The sequence below is a fragment of the Sminthopsis crassicaudata genome, chromosome 6, assembly GCF_048593235.1.
Source record: "Sminthopsis crassicaudata isolate SCR6 chromosome 6, ASM4859323v1, whole genome shotgun sequence".
Classification (NCBI taxonomy): domain Eukaryota; kingdom Metazoa; phylum Chordata; class Mammalia; order Dasyuromorphia; family Dasyuridae; genus Sminthopsis; species Sminthopsis crassicaudata.
In genome coordinates this window covers 256,193,285-256,212,299 of record NC_133622.1, presented here as the reverse complement: position 1 = coordinate 256,212,299, position 19,015 = coordinate 256,193,285, and the positions used below count along the sequence as shown (strand labels likewise).

Below are 19,015 nucleotides of genomic sequence, written 5' to 3'. Positions count from 1 at the left end.
TAGCTGCTGGGTGAGTGGTGGAGGGAATCTGTCTCTTTCCACTCCAGGCCATCCTTTTATTCAGCCATTAAAGCAATTTTCCCAAAGCCCAGAGTATGGCTGTTATTTCTTTTTTGAGTAAACTCCAGTGGCTCCCTATTACCCCCAGAATTAAACAAAATGTTGTTTGATCTTCAAAACCTTTCTTAACTCACCCTCTCCTCCATTTCTAGTCTCTTTCCATCTTCCTCTCTAGCAACACCAGCCTCTTGGCTGTTCTCTCAACTCCAAGCATTTTCATGGGCTGTTCCCCATGACTGGAACTGAAATTTTCTTTCTTTGCTCACCAGATTTCATGACTATGAGTGGAAATCAAGCACCTCTGACTTCCTTTTCTGGCATTCTTCTAGTATCAACAAAAACCCTATCTTCTGTAGGAAGCCTCCCCTCTACCTTAATGTTAATGCCTTCTCTCTAGTGATGACCTCTCATTCATTTTTGGGTCTGCCACTTGTCTGTACGTAGTTGTTTGCATGTTCTCTATCCCCCATTAGATTGTAAGCTCTCTGAAAGCAGGGACTATCTTTTGCCTTCCTTTGTATCCCTAGTGCTTGGCAGGTGCCTGGCATACAGTAAGTGTTTAATAAATACTTATTGTCTTGACCCGACTTGACAGGTGGCCATTTAGCCTCTATATCCATTGAAAAAATGTCTATACCCTCTTAGGGAGCCAAGAGTAACTTGGGATAACTCTCCCTCTCAGCAATTCCCTCCTGAGTTTTTCTAGAGGCCTCATCCCTTTTGCACATGACAGGCCTTCTGTAGAAGTCTCTGTCAGACCCAGCCACATGTATTTACTGGCTGAGAAGAGAAGCAGAAGAGAGCCTGGGATCTTTCAGCAACGCAGGCCAACTGGGACCCCAAATCCTGATAATGGGAAAGCTAAGCTGGAATTGTTGTGAGACCAGAGCCACAGGGGCTGATACTTCAAGGTCTTAAGGAGTCAATCATCTGGATTCATGAGGAAAAGCAGCCTGGGAAAGATGTGCTGTGTGCCCAGGGACTCAATGTGATTCTGTCTAGACACACACACACACATATACACACATAAGCTCAGGAAACATCCCATTTTGCTATTTCCCTTTAAAATTTAATAAAGAGTTTCAACAACTATGCCTCTGAAGAACATCTCTTCTTTTTTGCTCTTTGAATGCTGAAATACTCATGTTTGTTTGCTTTTTTTTATGAAGCTTTTTATTTTCAAACATATGCATGGATAATTTTTCAACATTGACCCTTGCAGAGCCTTGTCTTTCAGATTTTCTCCTCCTCCCTGGCCCCTCCCTTAGATGGCAAGCAATCCAATACATGTTAGACATGTTAAAATATATGTTAAACCCAATATGTATAAACATATTTATATAATTCTCTTGCTGTACAAAAAAAAAAAGTAAGTGAATGCTCATGTTTTTTTGATGAAGTTCTTAGTATGAAGTAAGTTAATTTGTAAACAAAAAAGAAGAAAGATACCAGTAGATTAGACAGCAAATGCTAAAAGCCAGAGAATGATGGGCAATTTCGGGTTCCCACTGATCAGCCGCATGGGACCTGTCTTCTCTCGTCCCCGGTTCCTGGGTTAGAGCTGTCTGACCTTATTTACAAAGGCTGGCGAGTGAAGACCCAACTTCTAGATATGTCTCAGGTTGGAGAAACTGACGTCATCAGAGCCAAGAAAACGTGCCCGCCGCTGCCCTTCAAACATCACGGGCTGGAGGCCTCCTCCTGGAGAGGGATTTGCCCTCCTCCTCCTTCGCCGCAGTTACCTTGGGAGAGGAGGCAGCATGATTGGAGGATAAAACAGAATTTGGAGCTTGAAGACATGGAGTCAGTACTCCACGTGTGTGACAATACATGCTCATTATTCATTGATTGCATTCGCTTCTCTCCTCTGTCCTCAGTTTATTTATCTGTAAAATGGAGGTAATGACACTCCCTCCCAGGCTTGTTGAAAGGACTTTGCAGAATTTGCAATTGGTGATGGTGGGAGGTGAATGACATGACTCCAGAGAGCCCAGCAGGCTGAGGCTTTTCGAGGGGCAGCGCTTCTCCTGCTCCTGAGGTCACTTCCCCAAAGGGACTGGCTGTTTGTGTACAAGGTTCCTTGGGCAAGTGAGTCCGCAGCAAGGCCCAGCCTCCCTGCCTCTGCCCCTGGGGGATAAGAAGGTCAGCACTTCTGGCTTTGAAGCCCCTGGGGACTCCCCCTTTACCCTGATGACCACAAAGCCTTGGTGCTTCGCTCCAGGAGCAGAGAAGGTCCAAGGACCTCTTTGGGCTGAGCTCAGGGAGTTGGGAGGACTAAGCTCTGCTCAGGATTCCAGGAGGCTCTAAAAGTCCAGCACTAAAAGGGACCTTAGGGAGCCTCTCGCCCTCTTTTTACAGAAGGAGAAACAGACCCAGAGGGGGGAAAGAAGTGAAGATCTCACGTGAACCGCCTGAGAGTCCCCTCGTGCGGGCACCAAGGAGCAGCCAAATGGGCCGCAGCATGCAGGGGGCTGGGAGACTCAAACCCAGCCTCAGATCCCGGCCAGGGCCAGTCTCTGTGCCCTGCCTGCCTCAGTTTCCTCGTCTGTAAAATGAGTTGGAGAAGGAAATGGCCGACCCCCCCAGTCCGTTTGCCAGGAAAACCCCAAATGAGGGCCTGGGTAGTCAGACTGAAACAGGAACACTGGGGGAGCACGGTCCACTGTGGGGAAAGAGGGGACTTTCCGAGGTCCCTTGGGGAGGGGATGGGAGAAGCAGGACTGAGCTTCTGGCTCCCTTCCTGGCCTCCCTTAGCCGAGGGGAGAACCTCAGGCCTGTGTTCAGGGCCACCCCCCAAAACCTCCTGGCTTCTTCCCTGCTCCCCCAGACATAGGCTTCCTCCGGCCGCTCTCAGCCTCTGAACACAGAGAGGGCGGCCCCGACCTCCCCGGACAGAGCACCGGGTCCCACAGTGAGTGGCGGCCCTATCCCTCGGCCTTACTTGGGTATTTGGGAGGCGCCTGGTGCCCCGTGGGGCTGGCCCGGCTCAGTGTGTCCGCCATGGTGGACAGGATGACTGTGCAGTAATTGACCTGAAATACAGAGCGTCGTGTTCCACCTGGTGCTGGCTGGAAGCTCCTCCCTGTCCTCCAGGGGCTCCCATAGTCCCATACTGACCATTTGCCCTCCCACCCTCTTCCCCCTCCCCCTCCCACCAATGGGAGAAGAGAAGCCAGAGCCCAGAACTGGGTCTTTACTTGTGACTCGAGGGCCCGAATGCGCTTTTCTTGTTCTCTCAGCCCTGCCACATGTTGGCTGATGAAATCCACCCTAAGGAAAAATGCAAAAACACCCGTTTCTGGGCTCAGGGGCATGGAGGGGCCTCAGGACCCTGGCCAGGCCAGTGCCGTAGAAAAGAGAGCCTCTGACCCAGGCCTTTATCTTACAGATAGGGAAACTGAGGCTCTGTGAGGGGAAGGGGAGGGGAGGGGCAGAATGACCGCTCCCTGTGTAGAACCTCTCTCAATGTGCTTCTGAGCGCCTTTCCAGGCCACAGAGATGCTGGGGTGGGGCACCGACCACCTCCCTTCAGGCCTCAGTTTCCCCCTGTTATAAAAGGGGTCTTGCTGATCAGGGTGAGCCAGAAGCTCCTCAAGGCCCTGAGCCAGGACCTGCCGGCCTCCTCTCATGAGGCTTTCCAGTCGGGCAATAGCTGTTCACTTAGGAGTAGCTGGCCCCAGGCCTTGGGAGACTGGGCCAAACCGGGCCAGACACACCAGCTTTGGTCTGTCCAGGAGAGGGGGAGGAACCAGTTTCTCAGAATGCGGCTGGCAGCCACTTTGGGACTTCTCCTGCGGGGAGGACGGCCCCAGTGGGCCCCTGGTCTGGCCGGCCCCAGATCTCCTGCCCAGGCTTCTCGAGGGGCACAATGCAGGCTCCCGTGAGTCCGACTTCTTGTTTTGTAGATGGGGAAACTGAGGCCCAAGTGCTAGGATTTGAACCCAAGTTTCCTGACTGCATTTCTAGAATCGTCCCCAGCTGAGGGTCATTGGGCTTTTCTGAACCCCAATTCCCTCGAGTATAAAAGATGTGATAACCTGTGCTCCTTCCCTCAGGGGAAGCCCCAAAGTTTGGGGCTAGAAGTGAGGGGGCCAACCCAATGAAGGGACAGTGCGGTGCAGGGGGTAGAGCACTGTCATGGAAGCCTGGCAGGCCTAGGATTGAGCTTTGCCCTGATGCTCGTGACCCCCGCACTGCCACAGAGCCCCCCATGGCTGCCTGATCCTGACTCTCTCCACCTTATTGACTCCTGGCTCGTCTGGATGCACCTGTTTGCATTTTGTCTCCAGGGAGTTCCCCAGTACTTAGCATAGGCTTGACACACAGTGGGTGTGCTAAGCACACAGTAGGTAATTACTAAACGCTCGCTGATTTGACAATCCATAAAATGAGGGGGTGGATTCAGGGCCTCTGAGGTCCCTTCTGGTGCCAAATCTATGCTCTCACAAAGAGCTGATTCTAGGAGGTGGAGCCGGAGTCCACACGGGGCCCAACCACACCGGAAAGGCAGCTGGCCGAGGGCAGAGGCTCGTCCCAGGGGGCCCAGAGGACTGGGGACCTGCCTCCGTGGGGGACACATCCACCTGAGGAGGTCCTGGACCTTCCAGGCGCCGCGCTCAACATGATCATCGCCCCTCCCGGATAAGGAGCGCCTCAGCCCTTCCCCCTCCCCCCCCCCCCACCGCCATTGGAAGGCTGGCTGGAGCACTTGGGGGCTTCTCCTCGTGCTCAGGCCTGACCCGCGGTGTTTGGGGGTCCCAGGGCCAAGTCACCAGCCAGGCCGACCTTAGGGACATTAGGAAAGAGGGGCCCCGGAGGCTCTGCTTCCGGTCGGGGAGCCCCACATCCGGGCAGTTTCACAAAAGATGGAGACAGATGCTCACCTGTGGGACGTCTTTTTTAGGGTCTCCATGGTACTTTCTTTCCTCCTTTTCTCCAGATTGGCCAAAAAATTTTCCTTCTGCACGGTTTCCCAGGTGACGATTTTCTGGTCCAGGTTATCAGGCAAGTCTCTCTCTAGTGGGAAGACTTGGGGTGAGTTTTTCAGAAGGAGAAGGTAGACTTGGGGGTTGGAAACTAAAGTAAGTCTGGAAGGGGGCCCTGGCCTCCAGGGAGGAGGGGCACGGCATCTCGGGAGGAGGTACCAGGACCCTGAGGGCATGGGGGGCAGCAGCAAGCCTGGGGTGGGGAAGAGCCCCCAAGCCCGTGGACCCAGCGGGCTGGGAGCCTCGAGGCTGAGCAGCCGCACACTCTCCCCCTCCTCCCTCCCACTCTTTCTTTCTCTCCCTCTGTCTGCCCCCCCCCATCTCTTTCTCTCTTCCACCTCTGTCTCTTCTCTCTTGTTGGGCCCAATTCACTTGAAGCCCGGCTTAGCCCAATATCCCAACCCTCCCCATAGCCTGAGCCTGGTCAGTCTGTGCCCAGCCGGTGCAGCAGCTCAGGACCCAGTGCTAGAGGCTCAGGACCCGCCCCCGGGGGCTCAGGACCGAGTGCTAGAGGCTCAGGACCCGCTGCGGGGGCTCGGGACCCAGTGCCAGAGGCTCAGGACCCGCTGCGGGGGCTCGGGACCCAGTGCCAGAGGCTCAGGACCCGCTGCGGGGGCTCGGGACCCAGTGCCAGAGGCTCAGGACCCGCCCGCGGGGGCTCAGGACCGAGTGCTAGAGGCTCAGGACCCGCCCCCGGGGGCTCAGGACCCAGTGCCAGAGGCTCAGGACCCGCCCCTGGGGGCTCAGGACCCAGTGCTAGAGGCTCAGGACCCGCTGCGGGGGCTCGGGACCCAGTGCCAGAGGCTCAGGACCCGCTGCGGGGGCTCGGGACCCAGTGCCAGAGGCTCAGGACCCGCCCGCGGGGGCTCAGGACCGAGTGCTAGAGGCTCAGGACCCGCCCCCGGGGGCTCAGGACCCAGTGCCAGAGGCTCAGGACCCGCCCCTGGGGGCTCAGGACCCAGTGCTAGAGGCTCAGGACCCGCCCCCGGGGGCTCAGGACCCAGTGCCAGAGGCTCAGGACCCGCCCGCGGGGGCTCAGGACCGAGTGCTAGAGGCTCAGGACCCGCTGCAGGGGCTCAGGACCCAGTGCTAGAGGCTCAGGACCTGCCCCCGGGGGCTCAGGACCCAGTGCCAGAGGCTCAGGACCCGCCCCTGGGGGCTCAGGACCCAGTGCCAGAGGCTCAGGACCCGCTGGGGGGGGGGGGTCGGGACTGGGCACGGCTAAAGCGGGCACATGAACCTGGGAGGGGCCTGATGTGTCCTGGGGGCAGGGTAGCCAAACATCTTCCGGGTGCTTCCTCTGCCCCCCAGGTTGAGGGGAGGGGGGTGACCTCCCTCCCCAGCCCAGGCCCTTGGCCATCTCCTTGTGTGGAAGCAGACAGGCCCGCCTCCTTCCTGAGGCTTTTTGCTCTTTCTTAATGTGTGGCCCTGGACAGGTGGAGATGGGGGGAAGGGTGACTCTCCCTGCCTCTCTGCCGCTCACCCAGGTGCTCCCTCTTGTGCTCTTCCTGCTTAAAGGCCTTTTTGAGGACGAGGCTGAGATGGCTGAGCAGGATGAAGGGGGGAGCCAGGGCCGGGCGCTCGTGGTACTCCACGATCAGGTTGAAACGCTGGAACTTCCAGAAGATGTCCGCGTTGCCCTGGACCACCTGGAAGGTGTAGCTGGGGTGGAGCCAGCGAGACGCCACAGTCAGGAAGGCCGAGCCCCAATGCCCTCCGGGAGCGGCTCCTCCCGCCCAGCCCTGACCTTCCACCTCTCTCCCTCCCCTTCCCCCCCCTTGGCCACACACACTCTAAGCCAAAGATGATCCGCCTGCGGGCGCCTCAAACGCCTTGCCCAGGGCTGGACGCTCAGTGTAATAAGGCTGCCTCACTGGAGCAGGGAGGATGCTCTGGGACGGTGAGACCAGAACCCGGGTCTCTGTACACAAGGGGCTTTTACAGGGTTACAGATGAGGAAACTGAGGCTCAACCAGAAACCCTCCGGGGTGGCCGCCACCCTGCGCCACCAGGTGCCTCTTTGCTCAGCGGCCCTCACGGGAGCTGAGCTTGTCAACCATTTGAGTTACAGCCGGCCTGAGCAGACAGAGATGGAGAGGGAGACGGAGACACAGGAGGAGGAGGAGGGGAAACAGAGACAGAGACAGACAGACAGACAGATGGACACAGAGAGAGAGAGACAAATAAGGACAGAGACAGAGGGAGGAGGAGGAGAAACAGAGACAGACAGATGGACACAGAGAGAGGCAGAGAGAGAGACAAATAGGGACAGAGACACAGAGGGAGGAGGAGGAGAAACAGACAGACAGACAGATGGACACAGAGAGAGAGAGACAAATAGGGACAGAGACACAGAGGGAGGAGGAGGGGAAACAGACAGACAGACAGATGGACACAGAGAGAGAGAGACAAATAGGGACAGAGACAGAGGGAGGAGGAGGGGAAACAGACAGACAGACAGATGGACACAGAGAGAGAGAGACAAATAGGGACAGAGACAGAGGGAGGAGGAGGGGAAACAGACAGACAGACAGATAGACACAGAGAGAGGCAGAGAGAGAGACAAATAGGGACGGAGACAGAGGGAGGAGGAGGGGAAACAGACAGACAGACAGATGGACACAGAGAGAGAGAGACAAATAGGGACAGAGACAGAGGGAGGAGGAGGGGAAACAGACAGACAGACAGATGGACACAGAGAGAGAGAGACAAATAGGGACAGAGACAGAGGGAGGAGGAGGGGAAACAGACAGACAGACAGATAGACACAGAGAGAGGCAGAGAGAGAGACAAATAGGGACAGAGACAGAGGGAGGAGGAGGGGAAACAGACAGACAGACAGATAGACACAGAGAGAGGCAGAGAGACAAATAGGGACAGAGACAGAGGGAGGAGGAGGGAAAACAGAGACAGACAGACAGATGGACACAGAGAGAGAGAGACAAATAGGGATGGAGACAGAGGGAGGAGGAGGGGAAACAGAGAGAGGCAGACAGAGACAGAGTCACAGAATAAGGAGGAGGAAAAGAGACAGAAGTAGGGACAGAGAGACACACAGATTGAGAAGCCCTGAGCTTGGGGGTGACGGGTTAGTGCGTCCCCCTCATTTTGGGGGGGCTCCCAGCCTGGCTGGGGATATGAGACTCAAACGTCATCTGAAAGTGGTTGCTCGAGGCTGGGCGCCAGGGAGGGGCCAGTGACAGGAGGAGGAGGGGGAAGAGGGGGAATGGGGTCTCCAGAGCAGGAGAAGGGAAGTAGCTGAGAGGCCCAGAGAGCAGGAGGTCCCGGACAGCCCGGGCCTGGGGGACAGGGGGAAGTTGAGGGGGCTGGGAGCGGAATTGCTCCACGAAGCCTTGGCCAGATGGACGGGACAAAGGACAAAGGGGGCTGGGGGGGGGCAGGGGCTGTACTGGGAAGCTGTGGCTGGAGAGTCCCGTAGGAGGCCCCGAGGCAGAGGTGCCACTTCCTCATGTGAGGCAAGGAGCGGCCCAGCTCTGACCTCCTAAAGCTGGGGTCAGGGGGTGTCTGCACCAAGGAGGCTAACGCTTTACTACCAGCCTCCGAGGGCTGCCCGAGCCTGGGGGCTCCCGCTCTCTGCCCCCGCCCAGAGGGCATCCTCACTCGCTTTGGCAGATGGGCTCTGTCTCTCAGTGGTCAGCCCCGGTGTCCAGCCCTCTCTCGCTGGGGGGACCTGCCAGGCACTCCTCCCTCACCCCTCCCTACGAAGGGAGGGTCTATGCGCTCCTCTCCTGTGGGGGGTGATGGGAGGAGAACGTTCTCGGAGGTCCAGAGAGGGAGGGAGGCTCCCTGCAGTCTCAGCTGGTGGTTAACCAGGCTCCTGTCTGCTCTCCTGGGGCCTGGGGGCCCCCATCATCCCTCCTTCTGTCAGGAACTTTCCCACGTTACGGGACATCGCCTCAGCCGGGGCGGCCCAGAGCGGCCTTGGGGAGGAGGGGCTCCTGGAGCAGGCGGGGGCCTGTAGACTCGCTCACCTGAACATGGCGATCAGCAGGTTCATGAGGAGCACGTTGGTGACCAGCAGGAAGGTGACCAAAAGCAGGATGACCAGCCAGTTGGCGTAGAGGTTGGGGCACGAGGGCGAGTTCTCCAGCAGAAGGGGGTGAGCTGAGCAGTTCACCCGAGCCCCTGGAAGGAGCACAAGGGCTTTGGGTTCCTGCTTCTCTCCACCACTCCCCGGCTTGCTCGGTCATAGTCCTGCTGACAGAGGGTGGGAATTCTCCCCCCCCCCATCACACACGAGTACCCAAGGACCGGGGCTATGGGCTCAGGCCCAGGTGACAAAGATGGTGGGTATCCCCCCTCCCTGGAGTACCGCCTACACTGCCCTCCAGGAAGCCCCCTTCCCTCTAAAACATTGCCAAGGCACTTTCAGGAGCCCAGAGGGATGAGCACTAAGTCACTGTAACTCTTTGTATTCGCTTCCAGATAACCACAAAGTAGCACCCCAAAACAAACCCTACAACAGCAAAACCCCAAAAGGAGGCAAGGGAGAAATCTTTAAGCCCAAGAAACTTGGAAGATCTACAGGAAAGGTCTGTCTCACTTGGGTAAAAGGGGAGAGCAGTGCAGGAGGAAAGATCCCAGCAAGCCAGCGGAAGATCCTGAGGCCCCAGTTCATGAGGCAGGCAAACCCCACGTCAGGGGCCCCCCACATGCTTCAGCATAGCCGGGACAGTGGGCAGATTCCACTTCTGAGAACCACCTCACACTTGGGCACTGCCCTGGGCCAACAGACCTCCTCCAGAGGCCGGACCACCTCACGCTTGGGCATTGCCCTATGGAAACTATGAAACACCCGATGGGTCTAGGCACATGTTGGACACCAGCACCATGAGCCTAGCTCAGGACCGAGTAAGTTGCCAGACCTATATAGTTTCCACAGTTCCAACCACCCCCATTCCACCCCCTTAGTGCAGCACCAGGCATGGGAGTTCCCCAAGGACCTCAAGACAACATCAGTATCACGCTGCAGCCTCTGGCACAAGGGCACAAGAGCTTAACTTCAAAAGAAAGGAAAAAGATCAAAAAAGATGAACCAAAAAACACTACCAACAAAAAGAATCTGACCATAGAAAGTTATTATTGCGGTAACATACTAGGGACCATATTCACATATGGTGAATAATAATAATAATATGATGATGATGATAATCAAGACAAAAACTCAGAAGGGAACAATAATATCAAAACACCCATGGGCAAAATCCCAAGGCAAAATGGGAAGTGGTTTCAAGCCCAGAAAGAACTCATGGAAAAGCTCAAAAAAGTGCTTAAATATCCTATAAGAGAAGTAGAAGAAAAATTGGGAAAAGAAATATGAAAAAAGAGCTCACAGGTTGGTTATAGAAATCTACATTACCTGACAGGAAAGTAGAAGGGGAAGAGATGAAGTAAAGACATGGGTGAGGGACTGACAGGAGGGAAGTGGTAGATAGAAGCAAAACACATTATACTTAATCCCCAAAATCCATCAAAATCCCTACATTAATATTGGACAATTCTATGACTATATAGAAGATATAATGCTAATATTAGTAACATGAACAAATTCCTAGTGAGGAGAGAGAGGGTGAAGGAAGAAAGAGTATAAACAGGAAGAAAAACAGAATGGAGGAAAACATAATTGTCATAACTGTGAATGTGAATGAGATGAACTCTTCCATAAAATGGAATCCTACAGTATATTGCTTGCAGGAAACACACTTGAAGCAGAAAGACATAGACACATACAAAGTAAAGGTAAGGGATTAGAATAGAATCTATTATGCTTCAGCTGAAGTTAAAGAAGCAGAAGTAGTAATCTTGATCTCAAAGTAAAAGCAAAAATTGGCCTAATTAAAAGAGATATGGAAATTATATCTTGAAAAAATCCCCAGGGAAAGATGGGTTGACAAACGAGTTCTATCAAAGAACTCTAATTCTAATGATATATAAACTGTTAGGAAAAATAAGCAAAAAGTAGTCCTACAAAATTTCTTTTATGATATAAGTAAGAATGATGCTGATGCCTAAATTAGGAAGAGCTAAAACAGAGAAAGAAAATTGTAGACCAATTTCTATAATGAACATCAATGCAAAAATTTTGAACTAGCGAGAAGATTATCGCAATATATCGCAAGGATTATAAACTATGACCAGGAGGAATTTATACCAGGAATGCAGAGTTGGTTCAATATTAAGAAAATTAAACTATCAGCATAATTGACCATATCAATAACAAAAGTAACAAATCATATGATTATCTCAGTGCTGAAAAAGGATATAGCAAAATATAGCACCCATTCCTGTTAAAAACACGAGGGAGCATTATTTAAAATGATTAGCAGTATTTAAAGCCATCATCAAGTATTATCTGTAATAGGGATAAACTAGAAGCCTTCTCAATAAGATCAGGGATGAAAAAAGGGTGAAATAGTTATCACCACTATTATTCAATATTGGACTAGAAATGTTAACTAGAGCAGTAAAAGAAGAAAACAAAATAGAAGAAATTAGAACTGTCAATGAGGAAACAAAACTATCATTATTTGCAGAGGATATGATGGTATATTTAGAGCATCCTAGAAATTTAATTTAAAAACAATTTGAAATAATTAACAGTTTTAGCAAAGATGCAGGATTTAAAATAAACCCATATAAATCATCAGCATTTCTATATATGGCCAGCAAGAGATAGAAAGAGAAAAGAGAAAAAATAAGAATTGTTGACAATTCAAAATACTTAGAAGTCTTCCTGCCAAGACAAACCCCAGAGTTATATGAGCATTATTATTATTTTCCCCCCCCTGAGGCTGGGGTTAAGTGACTTGCCCAGGGTCACATAGCTAGGAAGTGTTAAGTGTCTGAGATCAGATTTGAACTTGGGTCCTCCTGAATTCAAGGCTGGTGCTCTATCCACTTAGTCACCTAGCTGCCCCGCTATATGAACATTATTACAAAAAACTTTTCCCACACAAATAAAGCCGAATCTAAACAATTGGAAATGTTACTTGCTCATGGATAGGCTGAGCCAATATAATAAAATGGCAATTCTACCTAAATTAATCTACTTATTGAGTGCCATATGAATCAAACTACCAAAAATCATTTCACAGAGCTAGGAAAAATAACAAAATTCACCTGGAAGAACAAAAGATCAAGAATATCAAGGGAATGAATAAAAAAACAATACAAAGGAAGGTGGCTAGTCATATTAGCCCTAAAACTATATTACAAAGTGGTAGTCTTTAAAACGATTTGGTATTCACTAAGAAACAGAGGGGTAGATTAATGGAATACATTTGGTATGCCAGATACAGTAGTCAATGACAGTAGTAAACTAATGTTTGATATACTCCAAGGCCCTCACCTTTGGGAAAAGAACTCACTATTTGACAAAAGTTGCTGAGAAAACAGAAAACCAGTGTGGGAGAAACTAGGCAGAGACCAACATCTCACACCATATACCTAGATAAGGTCAAAATAGGTTCATGATTTAGACATAAAGAGTGATACCATAAGCAAAATAGGAGAGCAAGAAATAGTTTATCTTTCAGATCTATGGAGAAGGGGAGAATTTATGACCAAGAGACAGAATTCTACAAAATGCTAAACTAGATAATTGCAATTATATTAAATTTTAAAAGCTTTTTTTCAAACAAAACCAGTGCAACCAAGATTAGAAGAAAAGCAGAAAACTGAAAAACAATCTTCATGTCAAGTATGTCTAATAAAGACCTTATTTCTATGTCAAATTTATAAGAATGCAAGCTATTCCCCAACTGTAAATGGTCAAAAGATATGAACAGGCTGTTTTCAGATGAAGAAATAAAAGCCATTCTATAGGCACATGAAGAAGTGCTCTAAATCTCCTTTGATTATAGACATACATATTAAAACAACTCTGAGGTACCATCTTACACCTATTGGGTTGGCCAAGAAAGTGGGAAAACTGGGACATTAATGCATTGTTGATGGAATTGTGAATTGGTAGAGGACAATTTGGAGCTATGCTCAAAGGGCGAACAAACTATGCATACCCTTTGACTTAGAAATACTAGTATTTGAGATACTAGTCTATTTCAAAGAGCTCATAAAAGGGGAAAAAACCCACATGTTTATAGCAGCCCTTTTCCTGATAGCAAAATATTAGAAATTGGAAGATGCTCATCAATTGGGGAATGATGGAACAAGCTCTGGTCTATGGATGTAATGGAATACTATTGTGCAATAACAAATGATGAGCAGGTGGATTTCAGAAAACTCTGGAAAAACTTCTAGGAACAAATGCTAAGTGCAATGAGCAGATCTATGAAAACATTGTACACAGAATCGGCAATGTGTGTGATGATCAACTCTGAATGACTTAGCTCTTCTCAACCACACAATGATCCATGACAAGTACAAGGAACTCATGAAAAGAAATGCTAATTGTACCAACTCAGAAAATCAACTCATGGACTCTAAATACAGATCAAAGCATATTGTTTCACTTATTTTATTTTGGGGTGTGTTTTTTCCTTTGATCTATTTCTTCTTTCACATCTGTGAATAATATAGAAAGATGTTTTACAAGGACAGCACATTGCTGACCAGTTTTGGAAGAAGGCAGGGAGAAAAATTTGGAACTCAAAATCATATAAAAAGAATGCTAAAACTTGTCTTGACGTGTAATTAGGAAAAATACTATTACCAAAAACTAAAAAATGAAATGAAATGAAAAAAAAGTTTCCAGCCTTATGCAGGACTTCCCCCTGCTTCCTTAGACCCACAAGCCTATGTCTGAAATGCAATCATTTCAGCGACATCCATTGATCATTGCACAGGTGTGAAAATGAGCAAATGAGTTGCCAGACACAGTCTCCCTCCAGCCTTAAGATGGGCTCAAGACTGAGGCAGGCTCATCTCATCCACATTTTGCAGAGGAGGAGATGGAATGCTCAGAGAGGTTAATTGATTTCTCCATAGTCACACAGCCAGCGAGGTGAGGTGGGGTTCATGCCATGACTCTCCCCTTCCAGGGACTTTGAAACTTTCACTCCAGGCGGAGTTTTACTGGTCAAAGGGAGGGCTGAGGAAGGTCTGAGTTCAAATTTGGTCTCTGGCATGTACCAACTGGGTGACCCTGGGCAAGTCCTTCCACCTTTGCCTCAGTTTCCTCAGCTGTAAAATGGATTGGAGAGGGCCAGTAAACCCCAACAGGGGTCAAAAAGAGTCGGACACGACTGAATAAGAAGAGGCTAAGGGGCGGATGATTGAGACCTGGGGAGGGAATCGGGGGAGGCTCCTCACCATCAATTTCGTCCAGGGGGATCTGCCCGAAGATTTGCAGATAGGGCCTATAGAGGACTCTCCGGAAGATCCATTCCACGCGGCTGTCCCTCGGGTGCAGCAGAGCTTGCGTGGTGACCCCATAGGCAATGAGCCACACGGTCAGGAAAAAGAGAAAGAAGAAGACGTCCTTCATCTAGGGGAAGAAGGAAGGAGACGGGGCAACTCCTGAGACCCACCCTCACCTGGGCTCCTAAGCCCCGCCCTCATGTGGGTTAGCTCCGCCTCCGCTTGGGCCACTAAGCCCAGCCCTCAGCACTGCGCTCATCCCACAACTTTGACCTTGGAGGGAGGGATATCCTCCATCCTCAGTCCTGTAAGGATGGAGAAGCAGAGCTGGGGAAGGACCCACATGCAGAGGAAAGTGAACAGAACCAGGGACAGCCATTTAGATGGCAGGAGCACAGAGCTAAAACTGACACGTAAACGACCTGGGGAAAGTGGGGGCGATGGGTATGAAATTCTGGTCAGCTGCCTCTAGTCCTCCCTAAAAACTCCATGCTACAAGAGCAGGGGAGGGCAAATGGAGAGCTTCAAGAATAAGGGGAAGGGTCCTGTCTGAGGCATAGAGAGAAGCCAAGGCAGAGCGGGGCTTCTTGGTCTCCCTTCTTCCAGTATATGGGGGTTGGGGCTCCTGGCTGGGCTCAGAGAGCGAGCTCCGGGGCAGGCAGGAAGAAGAAGGGTTTGATCTGAAATCAAGCATTTATTAAGCACCTATTACATGCCAGGCACCAGGTTTACAAAAGAGGGAGAAACAGGAAGCTACAGAGAGGACACTTTGGAAATAAGGGACTGGGGAGGGCTTGGACATGGGAGTGGGGTGGGCTTTAGCTGAGGCAGAAAAAGCCAAAGAGGTTGGGAGCAAAGATAAGGAGAGAGAGGGTTCCAGACTTGAGGCACGCCTGGATAAAGGTGTGGAGGCTGGAGATGGAGTGAACAGCTGGTGGTATGGAGTGCAGAGGATCCACAGGGGCGTCAGATGTGAAAAGAGGAAAGGGCGGAGGGGGCTGGCTTAGGGAGGACACCTAGGAGCAGGTGCCTAAGGGCTCTTGGAGACCAGCCCTAGGAGGGATGACCCGCTGAGCCACTGGGTTATTCCTGAATCTGCAGAACTGGCCAGGGTGCTGAAGGCGCTTCCCCCGGAACACACCCCTCTCCCAGGCCCGGTGACCCCCCAGAGCACTGGGCAGTCAGGGTGGTCTGCGGGATGAATTCGGTCTGACGAGATCCCGCTCAGCCCGAGGGTCTCTGTGAACAATGACCCCCCAAGCCCTGGTTGATAGGCAGTGTTCCCCGGGGTTAAGGGGCCACGGGTGGTCCTGCCCCTGTGATGGGGAGCTCACCCCCACGCCCCACCGCCCCTCCCGCCCGTCGGAGGTGGGGCAGCCCGGGGGACCACCAGCTTGGAGAGCCCAGGACACGAAGCAGCCCGAGGGGGCGGGGGCCCCACTCACCATCCTCTCCACAACGATGATCTTGGGCCCCAGCTGCTTGTGAATGGCAAAGATGTGAATGAGTCTCAGGGTGAAGACCATGAAGTCCATGGCCAGCACGGTCCGGCCGGCCTCGAAGGTGGAGCTCAGCATCCTGGGGAGAGGAGGAGGAGGGCGCTCTGGGACCGCGGGGCGGCCGGAAAGGAGGGGGCCCAGCCGGGCCGGAGACGGACCCGAGGGCACCCCCAGCACGCACCTGCAGCTGACGCCCACGGTGAACAGGAAGATGGCCACCATGTCGCACTTGTTCCAGTTGTCCTCCACATACACCTTGAATTTCTTCAGGAGGTTGGTGTCTTCATCAGTGAAGAACCCCTGGGGTGGGAGTGCGGTCCTGGGGTCTCTGCCCTCAGGAGTGCAGGTGGGGTGCCCTGCCCCCGAGGACCGCTCTACAGCTGGCTCAGGGCTCAGACCAGTGACTGGTCCAAGGTCACACAGCCTGAGCCCAGACTCCTTCCACAAGCCCCCTCGCTCAGAGGTCTTCTCTGCTTGCCTTTCCTAGGAAGCCTGCCCCCATCCCTGGGCCTCCCCAGGAGCACAGTTCCGGAGCGACCTCCTAGAGGACAGGAGCCATCTCCACCTTGGTGGTGTCCTCAGCACCTGGCACAGAGCCTGGCACATAGCAGGGGCTTCATTAATGTTGGTTAACTGATTGAGTGGACAAGTGACCTCACATCTCATCCAATCCCCTCGTTTGACAGCAGGGGGAACTGAGGCACTAAGGGAAGGAGTCACGGCCAAGATCGTAGTAGCAGAGGGGGGAGGAGTGTCCTCGGGCCCCTGCCCCTCTCCAGGGAGCCCGGCCAGTCACGACTCACCTGTCGAACTTCCTCCAGCACCAGTGTGAACACCCAGAAGTAGAGGGCCACCTCGGGCCCCACGGGGCCGCCCGGGGGGGGCTGGAAATCCACCAGGAGCACATAGGCGAAGAGGAAGAGGAAGGCAAAGTACATGATCATGTTCCCCAGAAACACGGTCACCGGGGCCCCCCAGAACTTCTTCCACCGGGACAGCAGGAAGCGGCTGGACACGGCCCTCCGGCCCTCGGGCGTCTCGGCCCTCCTACGGGACAAACATGAAATACGTCAGGCGGGACCGGGGGCAGCCGGAGACGCCCTTCCTGGGGAGCAGCAAGAGCCTGAAGGAGGGCCTGTGCCCCAAAGCTGGTGAGAAGCGGATGTGAGGGAGGCTGGTCTCCGAAGGGACAGGAACATGGAGAATGGCCATCCTCAGAAGGGGCACCAGAACGGGGGTGGGGTGGCTGTCCTTAGGAGGAACCTTGTCCAATGCCTGAATTTTACAGATTTGGAAACTGAGGCCTGGCCTCCTTTCCCAGGATGGGGAAACCTCAGGAGGAGCCTCTGACAGACCCCTCCCTTGCTGCTCCGGGGGAGCTCCCACCATCCTCCAGGGTGGCCCTTTGGTCCCTGCCGTCCCCAAGCCTCCTCCATCAGGCCCAGCACCCCTCGCCCCACCTGATGCTGGGGGAGGGGAAAAGCAGCATCCTCTCCGTGTCCAGGCTGTCCAGCTCTCTGAAGGGCTCCAGCCCCCTCTCCAGAGGGGGCTCCTCACTGCAAGGGACCCAGAGCGGGGCAGAAGGGGTCAGGGCTTGGGCTCTTCGGGCTGCTTCCTGGAGGCTGAGCCTGCCCTAGGGGCCCCTGAAGCCCCCGAACGTCCCAGGGGTGGAGTGCGAGCAATCCAAGCAGAGGAGGGGCCGTCTCCAGAGCGTTTCCCAGCATTGCGCCGGGTGCTGAGGACCCAAGGGACGCAGGAGCGGGCCGGGAGTGGGACGCGAGCTGCCTCCCTTCCCTCGCCCTGCAGCCCAGTCTGGCTGTCCCTGAGCCCCCTTGCACCCGGCTTCCATGGGCACATCCTACTCGCCCCGCTGGGTTTTTGCCTCCCTCAGGCCCCGATGCCAGGCCCGGCTCCTGGCCTTTGGCGCAGCTCAGGGTCGGTGGCTTTTTAGTTAAATTGACTCGTGTTGATTAGGAGCAAGGGGGGCACACGTGGGTGCTGGGGTCCCAGAGGAGCTGGAGGTGAGGAGGGGGAAGGTGGCCGGTGGGCCCAGCCACGGGCAGACCCTTCCCTCCTGGGGGCCTCTGGGAGGAGCCTGTTCCCAGCCAGCAGGAGCCTTCCTGGGCCTCCATTGGCCAGAGCCGGGCCCTTACTCCGGCTCTGACCCAGTGCCTGCCAGGGTGCCCCCCCCCCTTCAGAGCCAGTTTCTCCTCTCCCCCTCTGCCTGCCCCTCCCCCAGGGATCTGGCCTTCCAAGCTCGGCCTTCCCCCTCGGGCGCCTCCTACCTGAAGGTGATCAGGTTGGTGTAGATGAGGACGGGGCAGCAGAAGGCGCAGAGCAGCCGCAGGATCGGGGTGCCCGTGGCCATGTCTCCCCACCAGATCTTGGTCAAAAAGGCCTAAAGCCGAGGGAGCAGCAGAGGCTACAGGGAGACTTCGTCTGGGGTCCTGACCCCAAAGCAGGAGGCTCTTGGAGGTGTGGGGGAGGGCCGGGAGCCAGGGAAGGGGCCTCAGGGCCCTGGGTCAGTGACGCCCAACCTGCCTAAGCTGGGACAAGTCCCTTCTCTGGAAGGACTAAGTTTTCCCAGATGTAAATTGGGGAGATAGCCTGGACAACCCCTATCTCTTCTCACTGTAACTGTGATCCTCATAATCAGAGAGCCCCTAAGCACCCCATTTTACAGATGAAGAAACTGAGTCCATGGGGGGAGCGCCTGAATTTTAATCATGCTGCTTCTCTCAGCGGCCCTTTTACTCCCGAGTGACCTCAGGGCTTTTTTATCCATAAAACCAGAGACTCCGGAGGGCTTTCCCTGGCATTCAGGGCCCTCCATCACTTGTCCCGGCTTTGGTGCCCTGTTTGCGCTCCTCCTCCTTCTGCCCTGTCCCGGCTCTCCCCCCCGCCCCCCGGGCTTATTTGTGAGCTGCCCCGGCCGGAGGGGCGACCTTCACCCTCTTCCCCACCTGGGACCCCCGGGGAGGACGGGGCGGGCGGGACCTGGGCCGCAGTCTGTGCCCCGTGGGCGGGGGGCCGTGGGGCAGGCGGGGGTGGACCCGAGGGTCCCTCAGCCAGCTTCCTCTCCCAGGCAGGCTCCCTGGACTTTGGCCCCGTGGAGGGACAGGTCAGTGAGGC

The 19,015-nt window shown here is 53.5% G+C and overlaps 1 protein-coding gene across 1 annotated transcript in view; it reads right to left on the bottom strand.

The window, feature by feature from the left end:
• Positions 1–1,161: 1,161 nt before the first annotated feature.
• TRPM5 (transient receptor potential cation channel subfamily M member 5) overlaps positions 1,162–19,015 on the bottom strand; it is a 34,251-nt gene continuing 16,397 nt past the window's right edge. The window contains exons 15-26 of the mRNA XM_074275996.1: positions 18,169–18,281; positions 17,344–17,439; positions 16,687–16,930; positions 16,065–16,183; positions 15,830–15,962; positions 14,337–14,511; positions 9,038–9,191; positions 6,529–6,707; positions 4,944–5,076; positions 3,258–3,330; positions 3,002–3,092; positions 1,162–1,802 (exon numbers count right to left, since the gene is read on the bottom strand). Of these exons, the coding sequence (XP_074132097.1) occupies positions 1,741–1,802; positions 3,002–3,092; positions 3,258–3,330; positions 4,944–5,076; positions 6,529–6,707; positions 9,038–9,191; positions 14,337–14,511; positions 15,830–15,962; positions 16,065–16,183; positions 16,687–16,930; positions 17,344–17,439; positions 18,169–18,281 (1,572 nt within the window). The 3' untranslated portion in view covers positions 1,162–1,740. The remainder of the gene's footprint in view (positions 1,803–3,001; positions 3,093–3,257; positions 3,331–4,943; positions 5,077–6,528; positions 6,708–9,037; positions 9,192–14,336; positions 14,512–15,829; positions 15,963–16,064; positions 16,184–16,686; positions 16,931–17,343; positions 17,440–18,168; positions 18,282–19,015) is intronic.